At 43.6% G+C, this 22,072-nt stretch overlaps 1 protein-coding gene across 1 annotated transcript in view; it reads right to left on the bottom strand.

Annotated features, from left to right (window-relative positions):
- Positions 1 to 21,196, bottom strand: part of Ttc26 (tetratricopeptide repeat domain 26) — a 42,542-nt gene extending 21,346 nt beyond the window's left edge. Inside the window, exons 1-8 of the mRNA XM_048340298.1 lie at positions 21,094 to 21,196; positions 18,811 to 18,948; positions 16,593 to 16,685; positions 14,021 to 14,135; positions 10,919 to 10,968; positions 10,144 to 10,289; positions 7,723 to 7,894; positions 77 to 151 (exon numbers count right to left, since the gene is read on the bottom strand). Coding sequence (XP_048196255.1) covers positions 77 to 151; positions 7,723 to 7,894; positions 10,144 to 10,289; positions 10,919 to 10,968; positions 14,021 to 14,135; positions 16,593 to 16,685; positions 18,811 to 18,948; positions 21,094 to 21,096 — 792 coding nt within the window. The 5' untranslated portion in view covers positions 21,097 to 21,196. The remainder of the gene's footprint in view (positions 1 to 76; positions 152 to 7,722; positions 7,895 to 10,143; positions 10,290 to 10,918; positions 10,969 to 14,020; positions 14,136 to 16,592; positions 16,686 to 18,810; positions 18,949 to 21,093) is intronic.
- Between the last annotated feature and the right edge of the window lie 876 nt (positions 21,197 to 22,072).

Genomic DNA, 22,072 nt, shown 5'->3' with positions numbered 1-22,072 from the left:
TCCTCTCATTCTGCTCTCTAATTGCTATGATGTACCAAGTAGATGAGGACTGAAGCCAAGAAACAGTTATTCATACCAGATTGTGTCGGATGAGCTCTTTAGCAAATTCGAAGGGTGATGAAGCATTGTCCATCAAGCTTTTGAGTTCTGCCTGCAACATAAAAAGGAAAGACTGATGTGATGAAAGTAACACAGGCATCATTTTTCTTTCTTTTGGTTTTTGGGTGTGTGTATATGTGGGCTGGTTCTGGGGCTTGAACTCAGGACCTGGGCACTGTCCCTGAACATTTATGCTCAAGGCTAGTGCTCTACAATGTGATCCACCACTTCACTTCCAGCTTTTTTGTGGTTATTTTGAGATAAGATTGTCACAGATTTTTCTGCCTGGGCTGGGTTTGAATTGATATGATAGCCTCAGATCTCAGCCTCCTGAGTAGCTAGGATTACAGATGTGAGCCACAGGCACCCAGCCAGAAGCATAATTCTTAACCCATATGATTTGCACAATGCTTTCTAGTTTACAAAGATTAATATTTACTCACATTTAGCTTCATGACTAAGTCAATGTAATTACTATTGCCCGTCCGTTAACAAATAAGTATAATGGTTCCATGCCTTAAGCTTACACTTAGGCCACAAGTTTGAAAACACGCACACTCAAGCCAGAAGACTCCTCAAGTAGGTCTTTATTTTCAGTGACAAGCATTTAGGAGAAGCCAAGATCTGGTGGCTCACACTTGTAATCCTTGCAACTCAGGAGCCTGAGATCTGAGGACCAAACTTTGAAGCCAGCAAAAAGAAGTGAAACTGTAACTCAGATAGTAGAATGCCAGCCTTGAGCAAAAAGAAAAGCCACTTAAGTGAATGTGTGCCGAGTTCAATTCAACCCCCAGTACACACACACACACACACACACACACACACACACACACACACTTTAGTAGCTGAGCCTTTTTTTCTTTTTTCTTTTTTTTGCCAGTCCTGGCCTGGGCACTGTCTCTGAGCTTTTGCTTTTTGCATTCTACCACTTGTGCCACAGCACCACTTCTGGCTTTTTCTGGTTACATGATACTGAGGAATCAAATCCAGGGCTTCATGCATGCTAGGCAAGCATTCTACCACTAAGTTACATTCCCAGCCAAGTGTTAAGCCTTTAAGGCTGATTCGTCAACTTCATTTACATCATACACTCAAGCACCTTCATGCTCTGGTTTTGGAATGCCCTTGGTCCGTCGTGTCTCTTCTGCATTCTCGTTCCCCCTTAACTCACCTTAGAACAAAAAGGCATCATTCCCCCTTCCTTCCTCAGCTTTCTGTCCCCCTACCTCCACCTTGCCAAGCCATACTTGTGAGTAATCTCTTAACTTTTTTTCTGTTTCCACCAGTGAGTCGCTAAGCTTTCTCGGTATCATCACAGCATTCTTGATTGTTCTCTCCCGCAGCTCATTCAGCCTGATCTCAGCTGGGAGCACACGTGTGCTCAGCAATCCTTTTCTTCATCTCTTGTCCACAGCAGCAGTTCTCTCGTTTTGGATAATGCGAGGCTAGCTCAGCAGTTTCCAAGCTTTTTGGACTCAAGATCCCTTTCAGACTCTTAAAATGATAAGGATCTCAAATGTGGTTTTTTTTTTATTATTGAAAAACTAGATTAACCCACAACAACTTAGTGGGCAGAGTGGCTGTGGTACATTTCTCACAGGTCTCTCATCAGAGGACAGCCACGTGGGCTGGGCAGACACTCAGGGTGACAGATGAGGGGTCGGGGCCGAGCGTGACTGGAGTGCTCCTACAGGTGGGAGTGGTATGAGAGCTGGCGCCTCAACTCTGTGGGCCTTGTTTTAGCCCTGGTCCAGACTCACAGAGCCTCTGAAGGGGTCTCAAAGGCCCTGGGGTCCCAGATCACTCCCCCCCCCCACTATTGGGTATTGAACCCAGGGCTTCACACATTCCACACAACTGTCCTACCATGAGAGTCACACCTCGAGCCCCATTGTTTTATTTTGTTTTTGAAATAAGGTCTCAATAACTTTGTCTGGGCTGGCCTTGAGCTCTTAATTCGCCTGTCTCCACCTCCCAAGTAGTTGGGATTACAGGTGTGTACTACCGTACCTGGCTCCAGATCATATTTTGATAGTTACTGGGCTGGAGTTCAAATTAATGCTCATACTGACAACTAAAAAAATGAGAGAAATTTTATTTTAAAAAAGCCCACATGTTCTTAGGCACTTTACAGAGCTGATAAGTGTAAGGTTATTAGGTCCAAAAATGAAAGGCTGAGGCCCTTGCTCAAGTGGCAGAGCACCTGCCTTAGCAAGTACAAGGCTCTGAGTTCAAACTCTTTATTTGTGTGTACATATATGTGTATATGTATGTGTATGTGTATGTGTGCATATGCGTGTGTACTGGTACCAGGGCTTGAATTCAGGGTCTTCTACATTTCCTTAGCTTTTTCGCTCAAGGCTGGTGCTCTACCATTGCAGCCGCACTTCCACTTCAGATTTTTGCTGATTAATTGGTAATAAGAGTTTCACAGACTTTTCTGCCTAGGTTGGCTTTGAACCTTGATCCTCAGGTCTCAGCTTCCTGAGTAGCTAGGATTTCCAGGCATAAGCCACTAGTGCCTAACTCCTGGGCCTCATTTCTTAAACAAGATACAGAAAATAAATTAATTAACTAATTAAAAAAAGAAAAAAAATGTGACGGTAACATCTTTGACAATTGTTAATATTTACTGAACATTTATTGTTTCTATCATGTTAAGGACTTTACGTGCATCCTCTCATTTAGCCTTTATGTCTACCTACAATGAATCAGTTCTATCACTTCCCTTATTTTACTAGGAGGTTAAGGAGTTCACCTAAAGTCACATATCTGTTAAGCTAGTGTGCTAAAGTGCTGAAGTTCTGATATATTTGATTCTAATTTCAAATTGTTCATCACTACCCTAAGATGCCTTCCAAGGTGGGGAGAAAGTTCTTCAATCCTTTATCTTCTGAAACCAGCCTCCTCTTTAGTACTTTTACTTCTTTGTTTTTTCTTTTTGGTCATGGGGCTTGAACTCTGGGCCTGGGCACTGTCCCTAAGCTCTTCATCTCAAGGCTAGCGCTCTACCACTGTGAGCCACAGCACCACTTCCAGTACTTTTATTTCTTGATCACCTACTTGCTACCTTGTCTGCCATAACCTTTATGAAAATTCCCCCACAGCTTTATTACTCACTCCTCGTCTTAGAACTGGCTTCAACCCCCAATAATAATGACATCCTAATCAGAATAAAAATATAGAAATACTAGTAGAGGTTGAACATCCCTAATCCAAAAATACACAGTACAAAATGTTCTCAAATCACTAGGTGTCACTGGCTCACACCTGTAATCCTAGCTACTTAGAAGGCTGAGATCAGAGGATTGAGGTTTGAAGCCAGCCTGAGCAGATGTCTTCCTATCTCCAATTAACTACCAAAAAGCCAGAAGTAAAGGTGTGGTTCAAGTAGCAGAGAGCCAGTCTTGAGGGAAAACCAAGAGTGAAAGACCCTAAGTTCAAGCCCTGTACTGGAACATGCACATGAGTACACACACGCACAGGAACGCATACACACATACACACATACACACACACACACACACACACACACACACAGTCAAACTAAACTGTTTGAACACTGACGTGATTTTCAGATTAGGAAATTTTCTTTTTTTGGGTGCTGGTCCTGAGGCTTGAACTCAGGGCCTTGGCATTGTCCCTGAGCTCTTTTCTTGCTCAAAACTAAGGCTCTACCATTAGATCCACTGCTCCACTTTTGGCTTATGGAGGTAAGAGTCTCACAGCTTGGTGCTGGTGGTTCACACCTATCAGGATGCTGAGATCTGAGGATTGTGGCTCAAAGTCAGCATAGGCAAGAAAGTCCATGAGACTCTTATCTCCAATTAACCACAGAGCTGTGACTCAAAGTGATAGAATGCTATTCTTGGGCAAAAAAAGCTCAGGGGCAGTGCCAGGCCCTGAGTTCAAGACCCACCACACACACACACACACACACACACACACACACACACACACACGAAGAAGAAGAAAGAAAGAAAAGAGCTTCACACTGGGGCTGGGGATATGGCCTAGTGCCAAGAGTGCTTGCCTCATATACATGAGGCCCTGGGTTCGATTCCTCAGCACCACATATACAGAAAATGGCCAGAAGTGGTGCTGTGGCTCAAGTGGTAGAGTGCTAGCCTTGAGCAAAAAGAAGCCAGGGACAGTGCTCAGGCCCTGAGTCCAAGGCCCAGGACTGGCAAAAAAAAAAAAAAAGAAAGAAAGAAAAGAGCTTCGCAGACTTTCTTGCCCAGGCTGTCTTCAAATCAGTCTCCTGAGCAACTAAGATCATAGGTGTGAGCCAGCAGCCCCTGGACAAGATTGGGGAAATCTTACCTGGTAAAGTCTGTGTGTGTGTATGTGTGTATATATATATTTCCAAATTTCAAAAAACCCTGAAGTCTTAAAAAAACACAAAGAACTTCTGGTCCCAAGCAGTTCAGATACAGGATGAAATCAAAGAGCCTTTTCTCTTCCAGGTCTGAGACTTAAACACGAGACCTGGCACTTGTGCTCAAAAGCTGGTGCTCTACCACCTGTGCCACCCCTCCAGCCTCTCAAACAGCCTCTTCTCAGTTTTCGTCTTTTCTGAATTCTTTTTTTAAAATTTAATTTAATTTAATTGTAAAGGTGATATACAGAGGGGTTACAGTTACATTTCTTGCTGATTGTTACCCTTGCTCTTAGTTTTCTCCCACTTTCCCTCCCCCCGACTCCCTCCTGTTACTCAATTCTTTTGCACTTCCTCCTCGTCAGACAGACTTTGAATTCAATGAATATGTATTTGGCATTAACTATATTCATGCACCTGTGCCTGGTCTGGAGATACACATGTCGAAAGATGCACCTTTACCCACTAACAGCTCATCTAGATTGAAGATAGTTAGGAATTACCAAATACTAAGCACAATGATAGAAATACATATACATACAGTTATATGTTGGTATGTGTGTGTCTTAAGAACAAAGTACACCTAAATTAGCATTCAGTTCCGGGTGTTAAGTCTGTAGGCTTTAGAGTCAGTCAAGCAAGGTTTGAGACCTCAGTTTGCCCCTTGTGGTCCTGAGCAAGTCGCTAGAACTGTGTTAAGGGTTATTGCAATCATTACAGATTATTATTATTATTATTATTCCATGCTTACAATAGGAAGAACAGACACTGCAATCACTGATGAGAGAAGTAGCAAGTTTCTAGAAGTCATAAGATACAGACAGCGCTAAATTCAAACAAAAAAGATAAATCTGACTATGTTTAAAAAGTAAGTTTCTAGGGGCTAGGAATATGGCTTAGCAGTAGAGTGCTTGTCTTGCATGCACGAAGCCCAGGGTTCGATTCCTCAGCACCACATAAACAGAAAAAGCCGGAAGTGGTGCTGTGGCTCAAGTGGTAGAATGCTAGCTTTGAACAAAAAGGAAGCCAGGGACAGTGCTCAGACCCTGAGTCCAAGCTCCAGGACTGGCAAAAAATAAAATAAAGAAAAAAATAAGTTTCTATAAGAGTGCTTGATTTTCAATTGCTTAATAAGATCATCATACAGCCAGGCACTGGTGGCTCACTCCTGTAATCCTGACTACTCAGGAGGCTGAGATCTGAAGATCGCAGTTCAAAGCCAGCCAGGGCAGAAAAGTTCCCACAGGACTCTTATCTCTAATTCACCACTCAAAAACTGGAAATAGCACTGTGGCTCAAAGTCGTAGAGCAGTAGCCTTAAGCAAAAGAGCTCAGGGAGAGCGCCCAGGCCCTGAGTTCAAACCCCACAACTGACAAAAATTAAAAATGAATTTAAAAAGATGATCATAATCAGATTGAAATTATACCATATTGCTACCAAAAACTGGGAGGGGAAATTCTTTTTTTTTTTTATTAATTGAACATAAATTTTTTTACAAGGTGTTGTGCAAAAAGGGTGCAGTTACATAGTAGGGCAGTGTGTACATTTCTTGTGATATCTTACGACCTGTTTTTCTATCCCTTGTCTAGGTCAGGTAGACATATATGCAATATACAATGTATCAAGAACATATACAGTATTCACAGACTTGGTCTCTACTGTCTCTCCGTCTCCCTTTGTTAACAGTCATATATCAGGGAGATCATGCCCCTTTGTTTTCTGTGTTCTAGGCTTGTCTCACTCAACATTATTTGTTCGAGTTCTGACCATTTCCCTGCGAATAACAATATTTCACCATTCCTAATCGCTATGTAGTATTCCATTGTATATAAGTACCATATTTTTTGGATCCATTCGTCTGTGGAGGGGCATCTGGGTTGTTTCCATATTTTGGCTATTGTGAATTGTGCCGCGATAAACATGGAAGTGCAAATGTCTTTTTGATATCTTGGGACCTGCTGTTTAGGATAGATGCCTAGGAGTGGTATGGCTGGGTCATAGGGTAGGTCTATATTGAGCTTTTTGAGAAACCTCCATACTGTTCTCCAAAGTGGTTGTACTAATTTGCACTCCCACCAACAATGGAGAAGGGTTCCTCTTTCCCCACAGCCCGGGAGGGGCAATTCTTAAGGTACCTTTAGCACAGCCATCTCTAGCTGGATTCTATTATAACATTAATATGTAAACTGAACTGATACAGTTTTAAAAGAAAAAGCAAGCCTTTGTAGTTGAGAAGGACAGTCTAGAGTCCTGACCCCAATAACTCTAGGTATACAGAGTTCTGAGAAGGTATTGATTTAAAGAAAGAGAGAGAAAGAGAGACAGAGACAGACAGAGACATCCAGGTCTGGAGATGTAGCTCAGTGTTAGAGCTAAATACTCAGGAATACCTGCTTGTCTAGCTGGTAGCAAGGTCCCCCCACCTCACCATGAAAAACAGAGAAAATCTTTTAACATATAACTGGTAAAAATTGGGAGATGAAGGAGAAGAGGCCAAGAGAATGACAGCTATTCCAGGTTTCTCATAAGCTTTTTTTTTTTTAATTCAGTACTGGGGTTTGCACTTGGGGCCACACAGGTAAACTTTTTTGTTCACATCTGGTGCTCTGCCACTTGAGTCATAATTCCACTTCCGGCTTTTTCCTGGTAACTGGAGATAAGAGTACCCATCTCTGATGTGGTTTCAGAGGTTAGCAGCATTCGACCATAGACCCACCAACATATTTTAAAGGAAGAAGCTGAAGCATTTGGTTTCAGACATGTCTAAGTTAGCATAAGGCACCTGGGTAAAATTATCTAAATATATTAGGCACAATATCATAGACAATTTCAAAGTCAACATTTTTTAGCCAGGCGCTGATAGCTCATGCCTGTAATCCTAGCTATTCAGGAGGCCAAGATCTGAGGATCACAGTTCAAAGCCAGTCAGGGCAGGACAACTGTGAGACTCTTTTCTCCCATCAATCAACCAAAAGGCTGGTACAAGTAGAGTGGTGGCTCAAGTGGTAGAAGGCTAACCTTGAGTGGACATGCCTAGGCCCTGGGTTCAAACCCCAGGACCAGCACCCACACACATCAACAAAGAAAAAACGACCAACCATTAGGTTTCTACAGAATCATAGTGGCAATGACTACAGGGTGTTAATGAAGACTCACACGAATGACAGAGCTTAATTAATGTCTTGGAACTTGTAAGGTAATTCGATTGGAGTTAAGGAAACCAGAAACATGTTTGCATCCCTACCTCAGCTGCTTTGCCATTGTAAAGGCGAAAATGATTACAGGCCTTAAGATTGAGTGCAATGGTGCTATCAGGAATTTGCTGAAGGTAAACAGCCAGAACTTCTTGAGACACATCGTAGTAATCCAGCTTGTAGTAGCAGAGAGCCACGTAAACGTTGAGAGCCAGGTACTCCCTGTGTGAGGGGAGAACAAAGGGTTAATAGTTAAAGTGTTCTTCCGAGAAATGCTGTCAGACTACAAAGCTCAGATAGACAAGGACAGGCCAACTATTTGCCTTGGGAAGAAAGCAAGCAAGATAGAATCAGTGCCTCTTCCCCCTTCTATTTGCTTTGTAATATTTCAGTACATTCAGTTTTTACTTTTACTTGTTTGAACTAGATTCTTCCTATGTTGTCCAGACTGACCTCAAATTGGTGAGCTTTCCCCCTTGGACTCCCCAGGAGCTAGGGATTACAGGCATGCGTCACCTTGCCTGGCTTTTGGGGGTTGTTCTGACATAAGTAGAGTATAAGATGGCAAAGCAAGGGAAAAGGTCATGCGGTGCATCCGGAGATGTGAACACATGCTACAATTGAGTGTAAACAACTAAGCACACAGTGTACAGGGAATGGACAGTGACGGCGGGTAGGCCCAAAGACTGAAAATGAGAACTGGCGGGAGACTGGAGGCAATGCAAGAGGAAGGAAGGAAGGCGGATGAGCTCCAGAGATGGGAGAGAGACAAGAGTTAAGTGATGCAGTTGGGTGTTAATTGTTCAGAATAGTTTGTGTCTCAATCTTTCAGCAGGTTATTTCCTTCCCTCTGTGTTTTCCTCTCTTTCTCTCCCTCCCTCCTTTCTTCCTTCTAGTACTAGGTGGTGAGTCCATGGCTTCCTTTTAAGCAAGTCTGCATCGCTTGAGGTCTCTTGCTTTCACTGTTTTTGATAGTGGTGGTATATCCACACCCCTAGCCCTTCTATTTTAGTTTTTTCAAAAGTATTGTGCTTTTGCTGTAGCTGTCCTTATATAAAAATTCTCCTATATTCACCTCATAGGTAGATGGAATTACAGGCATAAGACATCATGCCTGGCCTCTTCTATTGACATAGTGTCTCACTAACTTTTTACTTGAGCTCGCCTCAAACCACAATCCTCTAATTTCTACCTTTGAAGTTGCTAGACAGTTTTTACCTTATTTTTGACACCAATTCTTGCTACTTTTATCCAGACAAAACTTGAGACTCTCAGTTTTCCACTTCCTGAGTAGCTATTATTATAGAACTGCACCATGTCAGCCTAGACAACACGTTTTTGTTTGTTTTTTGCCAGTTCTGGGGCTTGAACTCTGGGCCTGGGCACTGTCCCTGGGCTTCTTTTGCTCAAGGTGAATGCTCTACCACTTGAGCTACAGTGCTACTTCTGACCTTTTCAAGTAGTTTATTGGAAGTAAGAGTCTCACAAAGTTTCTTGCTCAGGCTGGCTTCGAACCATCATCCTCAGATCTCAGCCTCCTGAGTGGCTAGCATGCATTACAGGCATTAGCCACCCGCTCCCAGCTTAGAAAATACACTTTTAACAGGGGCAGTATCACTCTCAAAGAGGAAATTTTTAAAAAGACACTCATTTTACATGAAAGCAAATATATTACATAAACATAAATGTTTATAATTAAATATATTACAACATTATGTACTTACTGGTATAAATACCAGTATATCTGGAGGGGGAAAAAAGTGTCTAAAAATGCTCCTAATATGGGTGATTAAAAAAAGAAAAGATAGGGGCTGGGGATATGGCCTAGTGGCAAGAGTGCTTGTCTCGTATACATGAGGCCCTGGGTTCGATTCCCCAGCACCACATATACAGAAAATAGCCAGAAGTGGCACTGTGGCTCAAGTGGCAGAGTGCTAGCCTTGAGCAAAAAAGAAGCCAGGGACAGAAGCCCTGAGTTCATGGCCCAAGACTGGCCAATAAATAAATAAAATAATAAATAAAAATTAAAAAAAAAAAGAAAAAGAAAAGATAGAGAAAGCTAGGTCTAAATAACCCATATGGAAACACTAGATAATCAAGTTAACAGACTAAACTCATGGAGACTAGATCTAGAGAATACTAGTTATTCAGCCAACCTACTAATGAAAGAAGCTAACAGGCTGGGCACCAGTGGCTCACGCCACTAATCCTAGCTACCTGGGACCTGAGAATCAAGGTTTGAAACCAGCACCCAGACAAAATCTGAGAAAGTCTTCTCTTCAATTAATCAGCAAAAAGCTGAAAGAGAAAGTGTGGCTCAAGTGGTAGAACATCAGTCTTAAACAAAAAGCTAAGCAAGAACATAAAGCCTGAGTTCAAGCCCCAGTACTAACATAAGAAAAAAAGAAACTAAAAAAAAAAAAAAGAAATTAGCAAAATTAGACTAGAAATAGGTATGAAAGGCCACAGACCTGTTATCTAGTAGTATTCGCTTATATATATCGATAGCTTCTTGATAATGAGATCGCATGTAGTGGATTGAGGCCAAACTGAGCTGATCTTCTGTGATATCCTGAAGATTCTGATGAAAGTTCATCAATTTTTTCTCATCATTGAACTAAAATTGTAGGAGAAAAGACACATGAAGATCCACACTCGTGGAAATACACTGTTGGTGAGAATGTAAATTCGTGAAACCACTGTGGAAATTAGTATGGAGTTGCCTCATGACATAAAAACCAAATCTACCTTTTGACTGTGCTGTAACACTCTTGAGGACATATAATATACAAGAGAGATACCTGCATTCCCATCTTTACTGAAGCTCTGTTCATAGTAGCCAGGCTGTGGAATCAGCCTAGATAGCCAAAAACCAACGAGGAGATAACGAATGTGTGGTATATATACACAATGGAATATGATTTGGCCATGAGGAATAAAATCAAATTGTTTACAGGAAAATGTATAGAACTAGAGATCATCTGGTTGAGATAAGCCAAGCTCAAAAAGCCAAATATCACATGTTTTCAACTCTTATGGAATCTATACCAACCATGAAGGCTGCTCCAGAGGACCCGAGTCTGACATCCATGAATAAATGAAGCAGATAAAAAGCCGTGAGGGGGGAAATCCTTTTAACACGGCCACCTAGATTCTAGTTAAGTATCTCTCACTATTGTTGGTAACAAGAAGACACTAGAGAAATGTTTTCCAAACAAAACAAGGGAGAATGAAAACAGAAAATACCTTGTGAGCCAAATGGAACAGCAGGCGGTTTTGGAGCCGGCTCTTTGGAGCTGGAGAAAAAAAAAAAAGAAAAAGATGATCCAAGTGTCTTTTTAAAGAACTGAATAGTCTAGCTCTCAGTCTCTTACAAGATTAAAAAGAGACTCGGATAACTCATTCCTAGCAGATGCGGGTGTGCGTCCGCTCTCTGTCCAGCGCAGCAGCAGGAATGTGAAGAACCAGCTTTCCCACAACCTCAACCTGTTTCCACTACGGTGACCCATGGCACACACGGCACACAGGACAGCCACAGTCTACTCCCTGTCCATCACACACTGACAAACACGGACAGTGGACACAGCCATCTCAGCACACGGACAGACCCTCCTGATCTGCCCCTTCTCAAGTCCTGAAATCTCCTTTTCCAGTTAGACTGTCATATTTGCCTTACATACTAACTCTGTTTTCACAGTCTTCCATGAGCTGTGGCACACTTAAATAGGCAGCCAAAACAAGAGGTTCACACTCTTGTCCATCGCCTCTGCACTCTCGAAATTCTGATTCTGGACACTCAATTTTATACCTCTTATGCAAAAGGAACTTTTTTTTGCCAGTCCTGGGGCTTGAACTTAGGGCCTGGGCACTGTCCCTGAGCTTCTTTTGCTCAAGGCTAGCACCCTACTACCTGAACTACCATGTCATTTCCAGCCTTTTCTGCTTATGTAGTACTGAGGAATCATACCCAGGGCTTCATACGTGCTAGGCAAGCACTCTACCACTAAGCAACATTCCCAGCCCTGCAAAAAGAATTTGTACTTCAATTCATAAAAAGAAAATACAGGGCTGGGAATATGGCCTAGTGGTAAAGTGCTCCCCCTGGGTTCGATTCCTCAGCACCACATATATAGAAAAAGCCGGAAGTAGTGTTGTGGTTCAAATGGTAGAGTGCTAGCCTTGAGCAAAAAGAAGCCAGGGACAGTGCTTAGGCCCTGAGTTCAAGCTCCAGGACTGGCAAAAAAAGAAAAGAAAATAAAATAAAATACATATATACATAGGCCAGGGACATAACTACTAAGCACTTTTGATGTGAAAACACTTCTAGGCACAAAGTCTAGAAGCAATAGGTAAAGTGAATACTTTAAAGGGTCTTATGCTGGGCTGGGAACATGGCCTAGTGGCAAGAGTGCTTGCCACCTCATATACATGAAGCCCTGGGTTCGATTCCTCAGCATCACATATATAGAAAATGGCCAGAAGTGGCGCTGTAGCTCAAGTGACAGAGTGCTAGCCTTAAGCAAAAAAGAAGCCAGGGACAGTGCTCAGGCTCTGAGTTCAAGCTCCAGGACTGGCAAAAAATAAAAAATAAAAGTAAATAAATAAAGGGCCTTATGCCTAAATTAGGAGGAATAACACTAGTAGCTAAGACATTATTTGGGTGCAAATGAAGAAAGGCTTCAGACTTTCAATTATAGGTTTTTTTTTGTTTTGTTTTGTTTTTTTTGGCCAGTCCTGGGGCTTGGAGTCAGGGCCTGAGCACTGTCCCTGGCTTCTTCCCGCTCAAGGCCAGCACTCTGCCACAGTGCCACTTCTGGCTGTTTTCTGTATATGTGGTGCTGGGGAATTGAACCCAGGGCTTCATGTATAGGAGGTAAGCGCTCTTTGCCACTAGGCCATATCCCCAGCCCGATTTTCAATTATACATATAGAAATTCTACCCTGGATAGAACCAATTTCCTAATGAACCTTCTCTTGCCCATGTTCTCTGCATTTCTTTGAATTTCATTTGTACTATCACTATCCTTAATCTTTTTCCCAAATTTCCCTTTCCCCTTACTCTTCTTTTCAGATCTGAGTACTATCCTCTTGAGATGGCCGTCCTGGGGGTAAGAAAGCGACAGGGAAGAGGAGAGAGGAGACATCTGCAGTCTTCAAGGGGAAATGGCAGGTTCTCCCTCAGTAGCTGACCTGAACAACTACACCTCAGTGCTGCACTCCCAACAGCGTGACCACACTACTGAGCTGGCCTGACGATCAGACCTTGCTCCCTTCCTTCTCCCATCCTCTGCTTGTCCCGTTGGCAGACGGCTTTGTGAGGAACATGAGGGGAATTAATTCAAATGCAGTATTTTTTTTCAAGAGCATAGTTTTGTCCTTTCTTTGTAGCTTTTCAGCTTCTTAGCTTTCTTTTTGTGGCAGTACTGGGATTTGAACTCAGAATCTCATGCTTTGCAAAGCAAGTACCATTGTTACTTAAGCCAAGCTCTTGTTCCTTTTTGCATTGGTTATTTTCAAGACAGGGTCTCAACTTCATGGTTGGGCTGGTCTATACTCTGATCCTCCTATTCGTGCTTCCCTTTATTGCTGGGACGATAGGTATGTGGCGCTGTGCCCAGGCACTGCTTGAGATAGAATCTGGTAAACTGTTTTGTCCATGTTAAGTCTTGAGCCACGATCCCTTGATCTCTACTTCTCATGTGGCTAGAATTATAGGCATGAGTTACTTGCCTGGCACATTTTAGCTTTCATTTTTCTTCTTGTGCTTCAGCTTGAACTCAGGGTTTTGGACTCTTGCTTACTTTTTTTTTTGCCTGGCTGGTGCTCTATCACTTGAACCATGCCTACAGTTCAGCTTCTTTTGCTGGTTAATTGTACACAGGGACTTTTGGACTTTTCTGTCCAGGCCAGTTTCCAACCATAATTCTAAAATCTTAGTCTCCTGAATAACTAAGATTATAGACATGAGCTACCAACACCCAGCTTACTTTTTGCCTTTCTAATGTCAGTTTTGTCCTCATTAAAAAGGACTAAGGAAGCCAGGTGCCAGTGGCACATGTAATCCTAGCTACTCCAGAGGCTGTGATCTGAGGATCAAGGCTCAAAGCAGCAAAGTCTGTGGGACTCCAATAAACTACTCAGAAAAAGCCGTAAGCGGCTCTGTGGCTCAAATGGTAGAGTGCTAGCCTTGAGTAAAGAAGTTCAGGGACACAGCCTTGGTCCTGAGTTCAAGCCCCAGAACTGGCAAAAAAAAAAAAAATCCAAGAAAAGTGTTAAGATCTCCAAAATGATGCATACTCTGAGTGAAGAGTCTCAGACATAAAGTGGAGGGAAAAAAGTCCATTTTACCTTTAAATCCAGCTGCTTCGGCTTGTTTATACATCCCAAGAAAAAAGTAGGTGCAGGCTAGGTTCACCCAGACTTCAGGGTTGCAATTTTCCTCCTTCGTTACGTTTTCATATTCCTGAAACATACCAGAAGGGGTGATCTGTGGCAGTGAAGTAGATGATGGGGGAATGGGATTTCTTCCTGAGAGAGTGCAGGGCAACCTCGGGTACAGGAAACCCTGCGGGCCCCCTGCCCCAGGCAGGGCTGTCCTGATGCAGCCTTTTACAAGGTTTCCCTAGGTGGTTTGCAACTGCACCAACTAATTTCAGAAATGAGGGGGAAAAGGCCATATGCTATGTTTGTAAAAAAGACTTAAACAACAATAACAAAAAACCATACACATAGACTCGATTCATCTTAAACCCTATAACTTAGGAAATTTTATTTTAAAAAGTTTTGTGGGGCTGGGAATATGGCCTAGTGGCAAGAGTGTTTGCCTCGTATACATGAGGCCCTGGGTTCAATTCCCCAGCACCACATATACAGAAAATGGCCAGAAGTGGCGCTGTGGCTCAGGTGGCAGAGTGCTAGCCTTGAGCAAAAAGAAGCCAGGGACAGTGCTCAGGCCCTGAGTCCAAGGCCCAGGACAGGCAAGAAAAAAAAAAAAAAGTTTTGTGCTGGTACTGAGCCACTTGAAGTCAGGGCCATGTGCTCTCACTCCAAGTTTACCACTTGAGCCACAGCTCTACTTCCGGCTTTTTGCTGGTTAATTGGAGGTCAGAGTTTCACAGACTTTGCTGCCTGGGCTAGCTTCAAACCATAATCCTCAGATCTCAGTTTCCTGAGGTAGAAAAGGCACGAGTCAAAAGTGCCTGGCTAAACCCTGTAACTTTGATACACTGGAATTTCAATTCGTTTTGACTTTGGTGGTTTTTGTTGATTTGGCCTTATATTCAAAAAGGTTACATTTTCCTGCCAAGGACACTTCTGAGATTCACTGTCAAGCACATTTTTTCTTGTACATACCTGTGATCAGTCTTTCTCAGTGCCCCTCTTGCTTTTTCTTGCTGTATTTGGGTAGCCTCTCTCTCCCCTCTACCTTCCTCCACTAGAAGCCGCTTTTCTGTCCTTTTCCTATTCCTTCAGCAAGTTTCTTATTCTTCACCTCACCTCATTACTTTGCCCTGAGTATTTTCAAACTTGATGTGTGTTTGTACTGGGGCTTGAACTCAGAACATGAGCACTGGCCCAAAACTTTTTGTTTCTTTGCTCAAGGATAGAACTTTACCACTTGAGCAGCCATACACAGCCCCACTTAAAGAGTCTTTGGTAGCTAGTTGGAGATATGAGTCTCATGAACTTTCTTGCCCAGGCTGGCTTCAAGCCTCTTTATTTTTTGTTTTGTTTTGGGTTTTTGCCAGTCCTGGGGCTTGAACTCAGGGCCTGAGCACTGTCCCTGGCTTCTTTTTGCTCAATGCTAGCTAGCACTCTACCACTTGAGCCACAGAGCCACTTCTGGCTTTTTCTGTATATGTGGTGCTGAGGAATCGAACCCAGGGCTTCATATATAAGAGGCCAGCACTTTACCACTAGACCATATTCCCAGCCCCCTCAAACCTCTTTAGTAGCTAGGATTACAAGTGTGGGCCACTAGCACCAGGCATCAATTTTTTTTTTTTTATGTAGGCTCTTCAAATTGTATTACTTTTTTTGTTGTTGTTGGTAGTGGTGGTACTTGGGTTTGAACTCAGGGCTTAAGTGCTAGCAAGGCAAGTGCTCTACCACTTCAGGAATGTCTCTAGCTCTTCTTCACTTTACTTGTTTTTAGGTAGGGTCTCACATTTCTGCCTGGAGCCGGCCTCAGAATGATTACACTCCTATCTACAGCCTTCTGCATGGCTGGGACCACTAAGGACATAAGCCACTAGGCCTGGATCACTCACTGAAATAGGCTCTCACTAACTCCTAGGTTTCATTTTTTTTCTTTGCCAGGGCTGTACTCAAATGAGGATCCTTCTGCTCTAGCTCCCACATACCTGGGATTACAGGTTTGCAAGCCGAGTGGTTTTGTTATTTTTGTTATTTTGAGACAGGATGTCATTGGGTAACTCACACTGGCCTCAATCTTATGTAGCGTAGGCCTGTCTTGAACCTTTTATATAGCAAAGGCTGGCATCAAACTCACAATCCTCCTGCTTCAACCTCCCAAGTGCTGGAATTACCAATATGTGCCACTATATCTGACTTTCCTTAGATTACATGTTGGAAATAAGATTATATGTGAAGACTAAATGCTCTAATCCATGGGTTCAATACCAATCTAATGTCATATGCAATCTCATTAGTAAAAGTAAACACAATACATTCTCATATGCTGGAACATATAGAGAGAATATCTCTGAATCAGTACACTAACAAAGTGTCAGTGTTTTCTTCTATTAACAAAGAAGTGGAATGGGGGGGGCAAAGTGGCTTCTTTTTCTATGTTACTGCCTTCTGCTTTGTTTGGATTTTATCATGCGTCATATTGCTGCTATACACAGTTTAACCCCATTTTTAAAGGCCTCTGTTAGATTGCTGTTGTTTCACTTACCTCCAGAGCCCTCTTGTAGTCCCCCAGATGAAAGGCACAGTAGCCAATCCACAGATTAGTGTCTTCTTCTTGTTCTCCAGCATGGCGTTTGAACTTCAGGTGAGAAAATCATGGGGAAAAAAAAAATCGTGAACACTTTGACTATTAAACCTTCAGGATAAAAACATTCTGTGTGAAAGTATGATGAATATTCAAGTAAGACAAGATGCAGTTTTATTAAGTCCATATCTACAAGACTTGGCACCACTCACTACCTTCCAGTTGTCACATACGTTCAAATACCTCCCATTTGCTTTTCTGTGTTAACAGATGTCTTATTCCAGGAAGTACTTAAGTTATCTACCCAATTCTGAATGACAGATAAGGAACAGAAAAAATGGATGTGAAATTTTGAAAGCCAAGTAACTAAAGGTTAGAGAAGTTGAGCAGTGCAGTCAAAGCCACACAGCAGTGATTTGTTAAGACCTAAAGTGCTGTCTGCTTCCAACCCATGGCCGAAGCCGCCTGTACTTAGCCCCATACTTCCATCCTGTGCTATTAGCGTACACATGGAGTTATTAATAGCTCATAACCTTCCTTTGAGGAAAATCCATTCAATTGTTCTACTAAGCTTGCCAGATCTACAAGAGTTAAGAATATGCAGAGGGGCTGGGAATATGGCCTAGTGGCCAGAGTGCTTGCCTCATATACATGAAGGCCTGGGTTCCATTCCCCAGCACCACATATATAGAAAACGGCCAGAAGTGGCGCTGTGGCTCAAGTGACAGAGTGCTAGCCTTGAGCAAAGAGAAGCCAGGGACAGTGCTCAGGCGGTGAGTCCAAGGCCCAGGACTGGCAAAAAACAAAACAAATATTATTATTATTTTTTTTTTTTGGCCAGTCCTAGGCCGTGAACTCAGGGCCTGAGCACTGTCCCTGGCTTCTTTTTTGCTCAAGGCTAGCACTCTGCCACTTGAGCCACAGCGCCACTTCTGGACATTTTCTGTATATGTGGTGCTGAGGAATCGAACCCAGGGCCTCATGTATACGAGGCAAGCACTCTTGCCACTAGGCCATATTCCCAGCCCCACAAATATTATTTTATCAGAGGTAAGAATTTCCTCTTCTCAATTGTTATTGACAGGATCACTGTCATATGGCTACAGAGTAGAGCTTTTGCAGAAATGTAATAAGATGTGGTATAATACAACCAGAACCTGGTGCAAAAGCTTCCACTTTGGTGCATTCTGCACTCTCCTCTAACAGGTGCATCCACTAAGCAGCTCTGCAAAGTTCTGTTTCCTTGGACTACTAGTACTAATAGTACTTAGACTACTTACCTACAGTGCAGAGACCAAAAGAATGCAGTCCTAAAGAATGTGAATATAAGCTGGGTGCTGGTGGTTTAAGCCTATAATTCTAGCTATTCAGGAGGTAGAGATCTGAGGATAATTGCTTGAAGTTAGCCTGGGGCAGGAAAGTCCAAGAGACTCCTATCTCCAATTAACCACCAAAAAGCCAGAAGTGGAGGCAGGTGTGGCTTTAGAGGTAGAGTTCAAACCTTGAGTGAAAAAGCTTAAGGAAGAATGCCTAGGTCCCGAGTTCAAGACCCAGGACTGGCAAAAAAAAAAAAAGTAATAAGCACAGTAGAATTACTTAAAGTTATGTGTCTCCATATTTGTAGGTTAGCTCCATCATCTATAGGACTAAACATAATCCAAATTTAGCCCCTGGGCTGGAGGCATGGCTCAAGCAATCAAGGGAAAGTCTAGCAACATGAAGCCATGCGTTCAGGCCCCCAAGACTATCAAAAGAAAAAGGAAAAAAATTGGCCTTCAACTTTTTTTTTTTTCTTTTTTGCCAGTCATGGGGCTCAGGGCCTGAGCACTGTCCCTGGCTTCTTTTTGCTCAAAGCTAGCACTCTGCCACTTGAGCCACAGTGCCACTTCTGGCCATTTTCTATATATGTGGTGCTGGGGAATCGAACCCAGGGCTTCATGCTTAAGGAGCAAGCACTCTTGCCACTAGGCCATATTCCCAGCCCAACTTTTTTTTTTTTTAACTTTATCTTCAACCAGGTTTATACTTAATTTGGAATCTGGAATCTATAACTGAGCAGATTTAGTAGGGGCTTCTTTGAAGAAACCTTGGAATTCGCCCGGAATAAATAACATTCACGCCAGCCCTGGTCTCTCATTAAGCCAGGTATTCATCCGAAGCAATCTTCTTTGGACATTACCTCCAAGAGGGTAATAGCTCCGGTGAAATCTCTTTGTGAAAGTAGCTCCTCTAGTTTTGGAATCTTCCTACCTTTCTTCTTTCTTTTGTCAGTGTGCTGTAGTTCCCCACCTACTGCAGGTTTGGCTCTTGAAAGCATCTGCAAAAGGAGCAACAAAGGTATATCAGAAAAAAAAAATTAGGGGATGTGGGGATGTGGTTTAGTGGTAGAGTGCTTGCCTAGCATGTATGAAGCCCTGGGTTTGACTCCTCAGTACTACATCAATAGGAAAAGTCAGAAGTGGCACTAGGGCTCAAGTGGTAGAGTGCTAGCCTTGAGCAAAAGAAGCTGAGGGACAGTTCCTAGGCCCCCAGATCAAGACCTGGGACCAAAAAAAAGTAAAGCCTGGAGCTGGTTGTTCAGGCTGACAATCCTAGCTACTCAAAAGGCTGAGATCTGAGGATCATGGTTCAAAGCCAGCCTGGGCAGGAAAAGTCCATGAGATTCTTTTTTTTTTTTTTTTTGACAGTCCTGGGGCTTGGACTCAGGGCCTGAGCACTGTCCCTGGCTTCTATTCCTCACTCCTGTAATCCTGGCTACTCAAGAGGCTGAGATCTGGGGATTTCAGTTCAATACCAGCCCAGGCAAGAAAGTACATGAGACTCCAATGAACCACACGAAAACTGGAAGTAGCACTGTGGTTCAAAGTGGTAGAGTACTAGCCTTGAGCAAGAAAGTTCAGGGACAGCACCCAAGCCCTGAGTTCAAGCCCCTCGACTGACAAAAATAAATAAAAATATTCTTATTATTATAGTATTTTACAGAAGGGTTATCATTTCCTAAGTTAGATAGTGAGTATATTTCTTTTTTTAACAATGTCACCCCTTTCTTTGCTTTTCCAAGTTTGCTCCTCTCATCCCTACCTATAAATTACATAGGTCATTCTACATAGTATATACTGAATATCACAACTATATTTGTTCACCCTTCCTTCCTCCCTTTGTGTCCCTCCTTTACCCCACAGAAAGAAAACCCAGAGTAAACACACAAACACCACCACCAACAACAACAACAATAACAAGACCCCACATTTCCCATGTCCTGGAGTTCATTCTGGCAAATGGTATTTTAAATGTTCAGAGTAGTGATGGTTTGAGTTCCTCTCCTAAAGTTATCCCCCTTTAGTCTGACTGACTGTGTGTGAATGCCCAAGAGCCCTGTATAAATTATCATGTTCAGGGCTGGGGATATGGCCTAGTGGCAAGAGCGCCTGCCTCTTATACATGAAGCCCTCGGTTCTATTCCCCAGCACCACATATACAGAAAACGGCCAGAAGTGGCGCTGTGGCTCAAGTGGCAGAGTGCTAGCCTTGAGCGGGAAGAAGCCAGGGACAGTGCTCAGGCCCTGAGTTCAAGGCCCAGGACTGGCCAAAAAAAAAAATTATCACGTTCAGTTATACTTTAGCTCTAGCTTTCACATGAGAGAAAACAGGCAGTTTGCCTCTGAGTTTCAGTTGCCTCACTTAGCATGATTTGTTCGAGGTCCATTCATTTCTCTGCAAATGACAAATCTTATTCTAATAGGTGAGTAAAATTCCATTGTGGATATAGCACATTTCATCGATCCACTCATCTGTTGTGGGGCATCTGGGCTGTTTCTATAACGTGGCTATTGTGAATAGTGCGGCAATGAACACGGGTTCTGGGTAGATGCACAAGAGTGGTTTGGCTGGGTCATAGGTTAGTTTTATGTTTTTTTTTTTTTTTTTGTTTTTTTTTTTTTTTAAGGAACCTCCAAACTACCTTCCAGAGTGGTTGTACTGGTTTACAGTGCAAAAGGTCTCTCTCTCTCTCTCTCTCTCTCTCTCTCTCTCCATCCAATTCTGTCGACCAGTTTTTGAGAGTGACAGCCCCACCATTTACAAGACAAACCCAGAAGAAGCTACTCAAAACACCGGCCTATTTTTCTCTCAAAGATCTATCACCCTGCACTTAGCTGAGCCAAGGGGTCTCAAGTTCTTTATCCACAGAAGGATGCGTCCACGCAGCTTCTGCCATCGCGGCCTCCCCTCGTTAGGTTGTCCCTCCCACGTGTGGGAAATGAAGAAGCGGGAGAGAAGAAAACACCAAGGTTTTACGTTGGCCTGCCTTCCTTTCCCCGGTGGGAATCGGGGTGCACCAGGAACCCCACCCCAACCCCCAGTTTGTCATACCTAGAGTTTCCCCCCAAAGTGTGCTGGGAATCTCTGACCTCAGGCCCCAGCACCTATTCGAAGTTCTCCCTTATCATTAGAAGCCACTCACCATCTTGGCGGTGGTCCTGCGAACCCCGTCTGTAGATGGCGAGCCAAGGCCGAGCTGGGGCGCGTCGCCGCATCGACTCAGCACGCTCTGTCTCCAGGGCAACCGCGCCCGGTGCTGCGGGAAGAAGAGCTCGCCGGAAACACCGGGTACTCGGCGTCTTGGTTCCGCGCTCCTCTCGTCCCTCGCTCCGAGTGGAGGTTCCCTCGGTGCGCGGTGACAAGCATTGTGGCTGTTGGTGCTTACAGCGAGAGTGGCGTCGTGTCTCCGTGTCTGAGTTTACTTTAGGATACGACAGCACGGGTCCGAATGACAGCGTTTTAGAATGCGTGTTTCCCGGGACCCTCATTTTCAAGGACCACTTCCGCTGTGGACCCTATCGGGCTCCCTGGCGGCCCCTGGCTCTGTCTGGAGCCGGGTCTTGCCTAGGCTGGTGCGGCAAGCACTAGATTTTATTTATATTATTATTATTGTTATTATTATTATTATCATTTTGCTGAACCGAAGGAGTTGACCTTTGGGGGGGGGGGGAAGTGGGACCCAAACAGTTCCTTTTCGGCCTCAGTGCACCTGCACACAGTGAGGAACAGAGAAACGTCTGCTGCCGGGACGGCGGAATTGAACTCCTGAACCCAGTGGACGCCGCTGCACACAGGTCGCCTCGACGATGCGCTGCGGGGATGGATGGTGGCGTCGGAAGAGACCTTAGAGAACATCCCATCAAGACCCCCCCACCCCCCAAGACCAACAGACTAGAGCTGGCCGCCGGGGGCTGACACCTGTAATCCTAGCTATTCCGGAGGCTGAGATCTGCCCTGGCAGGAAAGTCTGCGAGACTTTTATCTCCGATAAACTACTCAGAAAAGGCTGGACGTAGTTCTGTGGCCCAAGTGGTGAAGTGCTAGCCTTGAACATAGAGATGCTCAAACACAGCGCCCAGGACCCGACTGAGTTAAAAACCCAGGACGGCAATCAATCAATC

The sequence above is a fragment of the Perognathus longimembris genome, chromosome 2 (genome assembly GCF_023159225.1).
Source record: "Perognathus longimembris pacificus isolate PPM17 chromosome 2, ASM2315922v1, whole genome shotgun sequence".
Lineage (NCBI taxonomy): Eukaryota > Metazoa > Chordata > Mammalia > Rodentia > Heteromyidae > Perognathus > Perognathus longimembris.
This window is presented reverse-complemented; position numbering and strand designations above follow the sequence as displayed.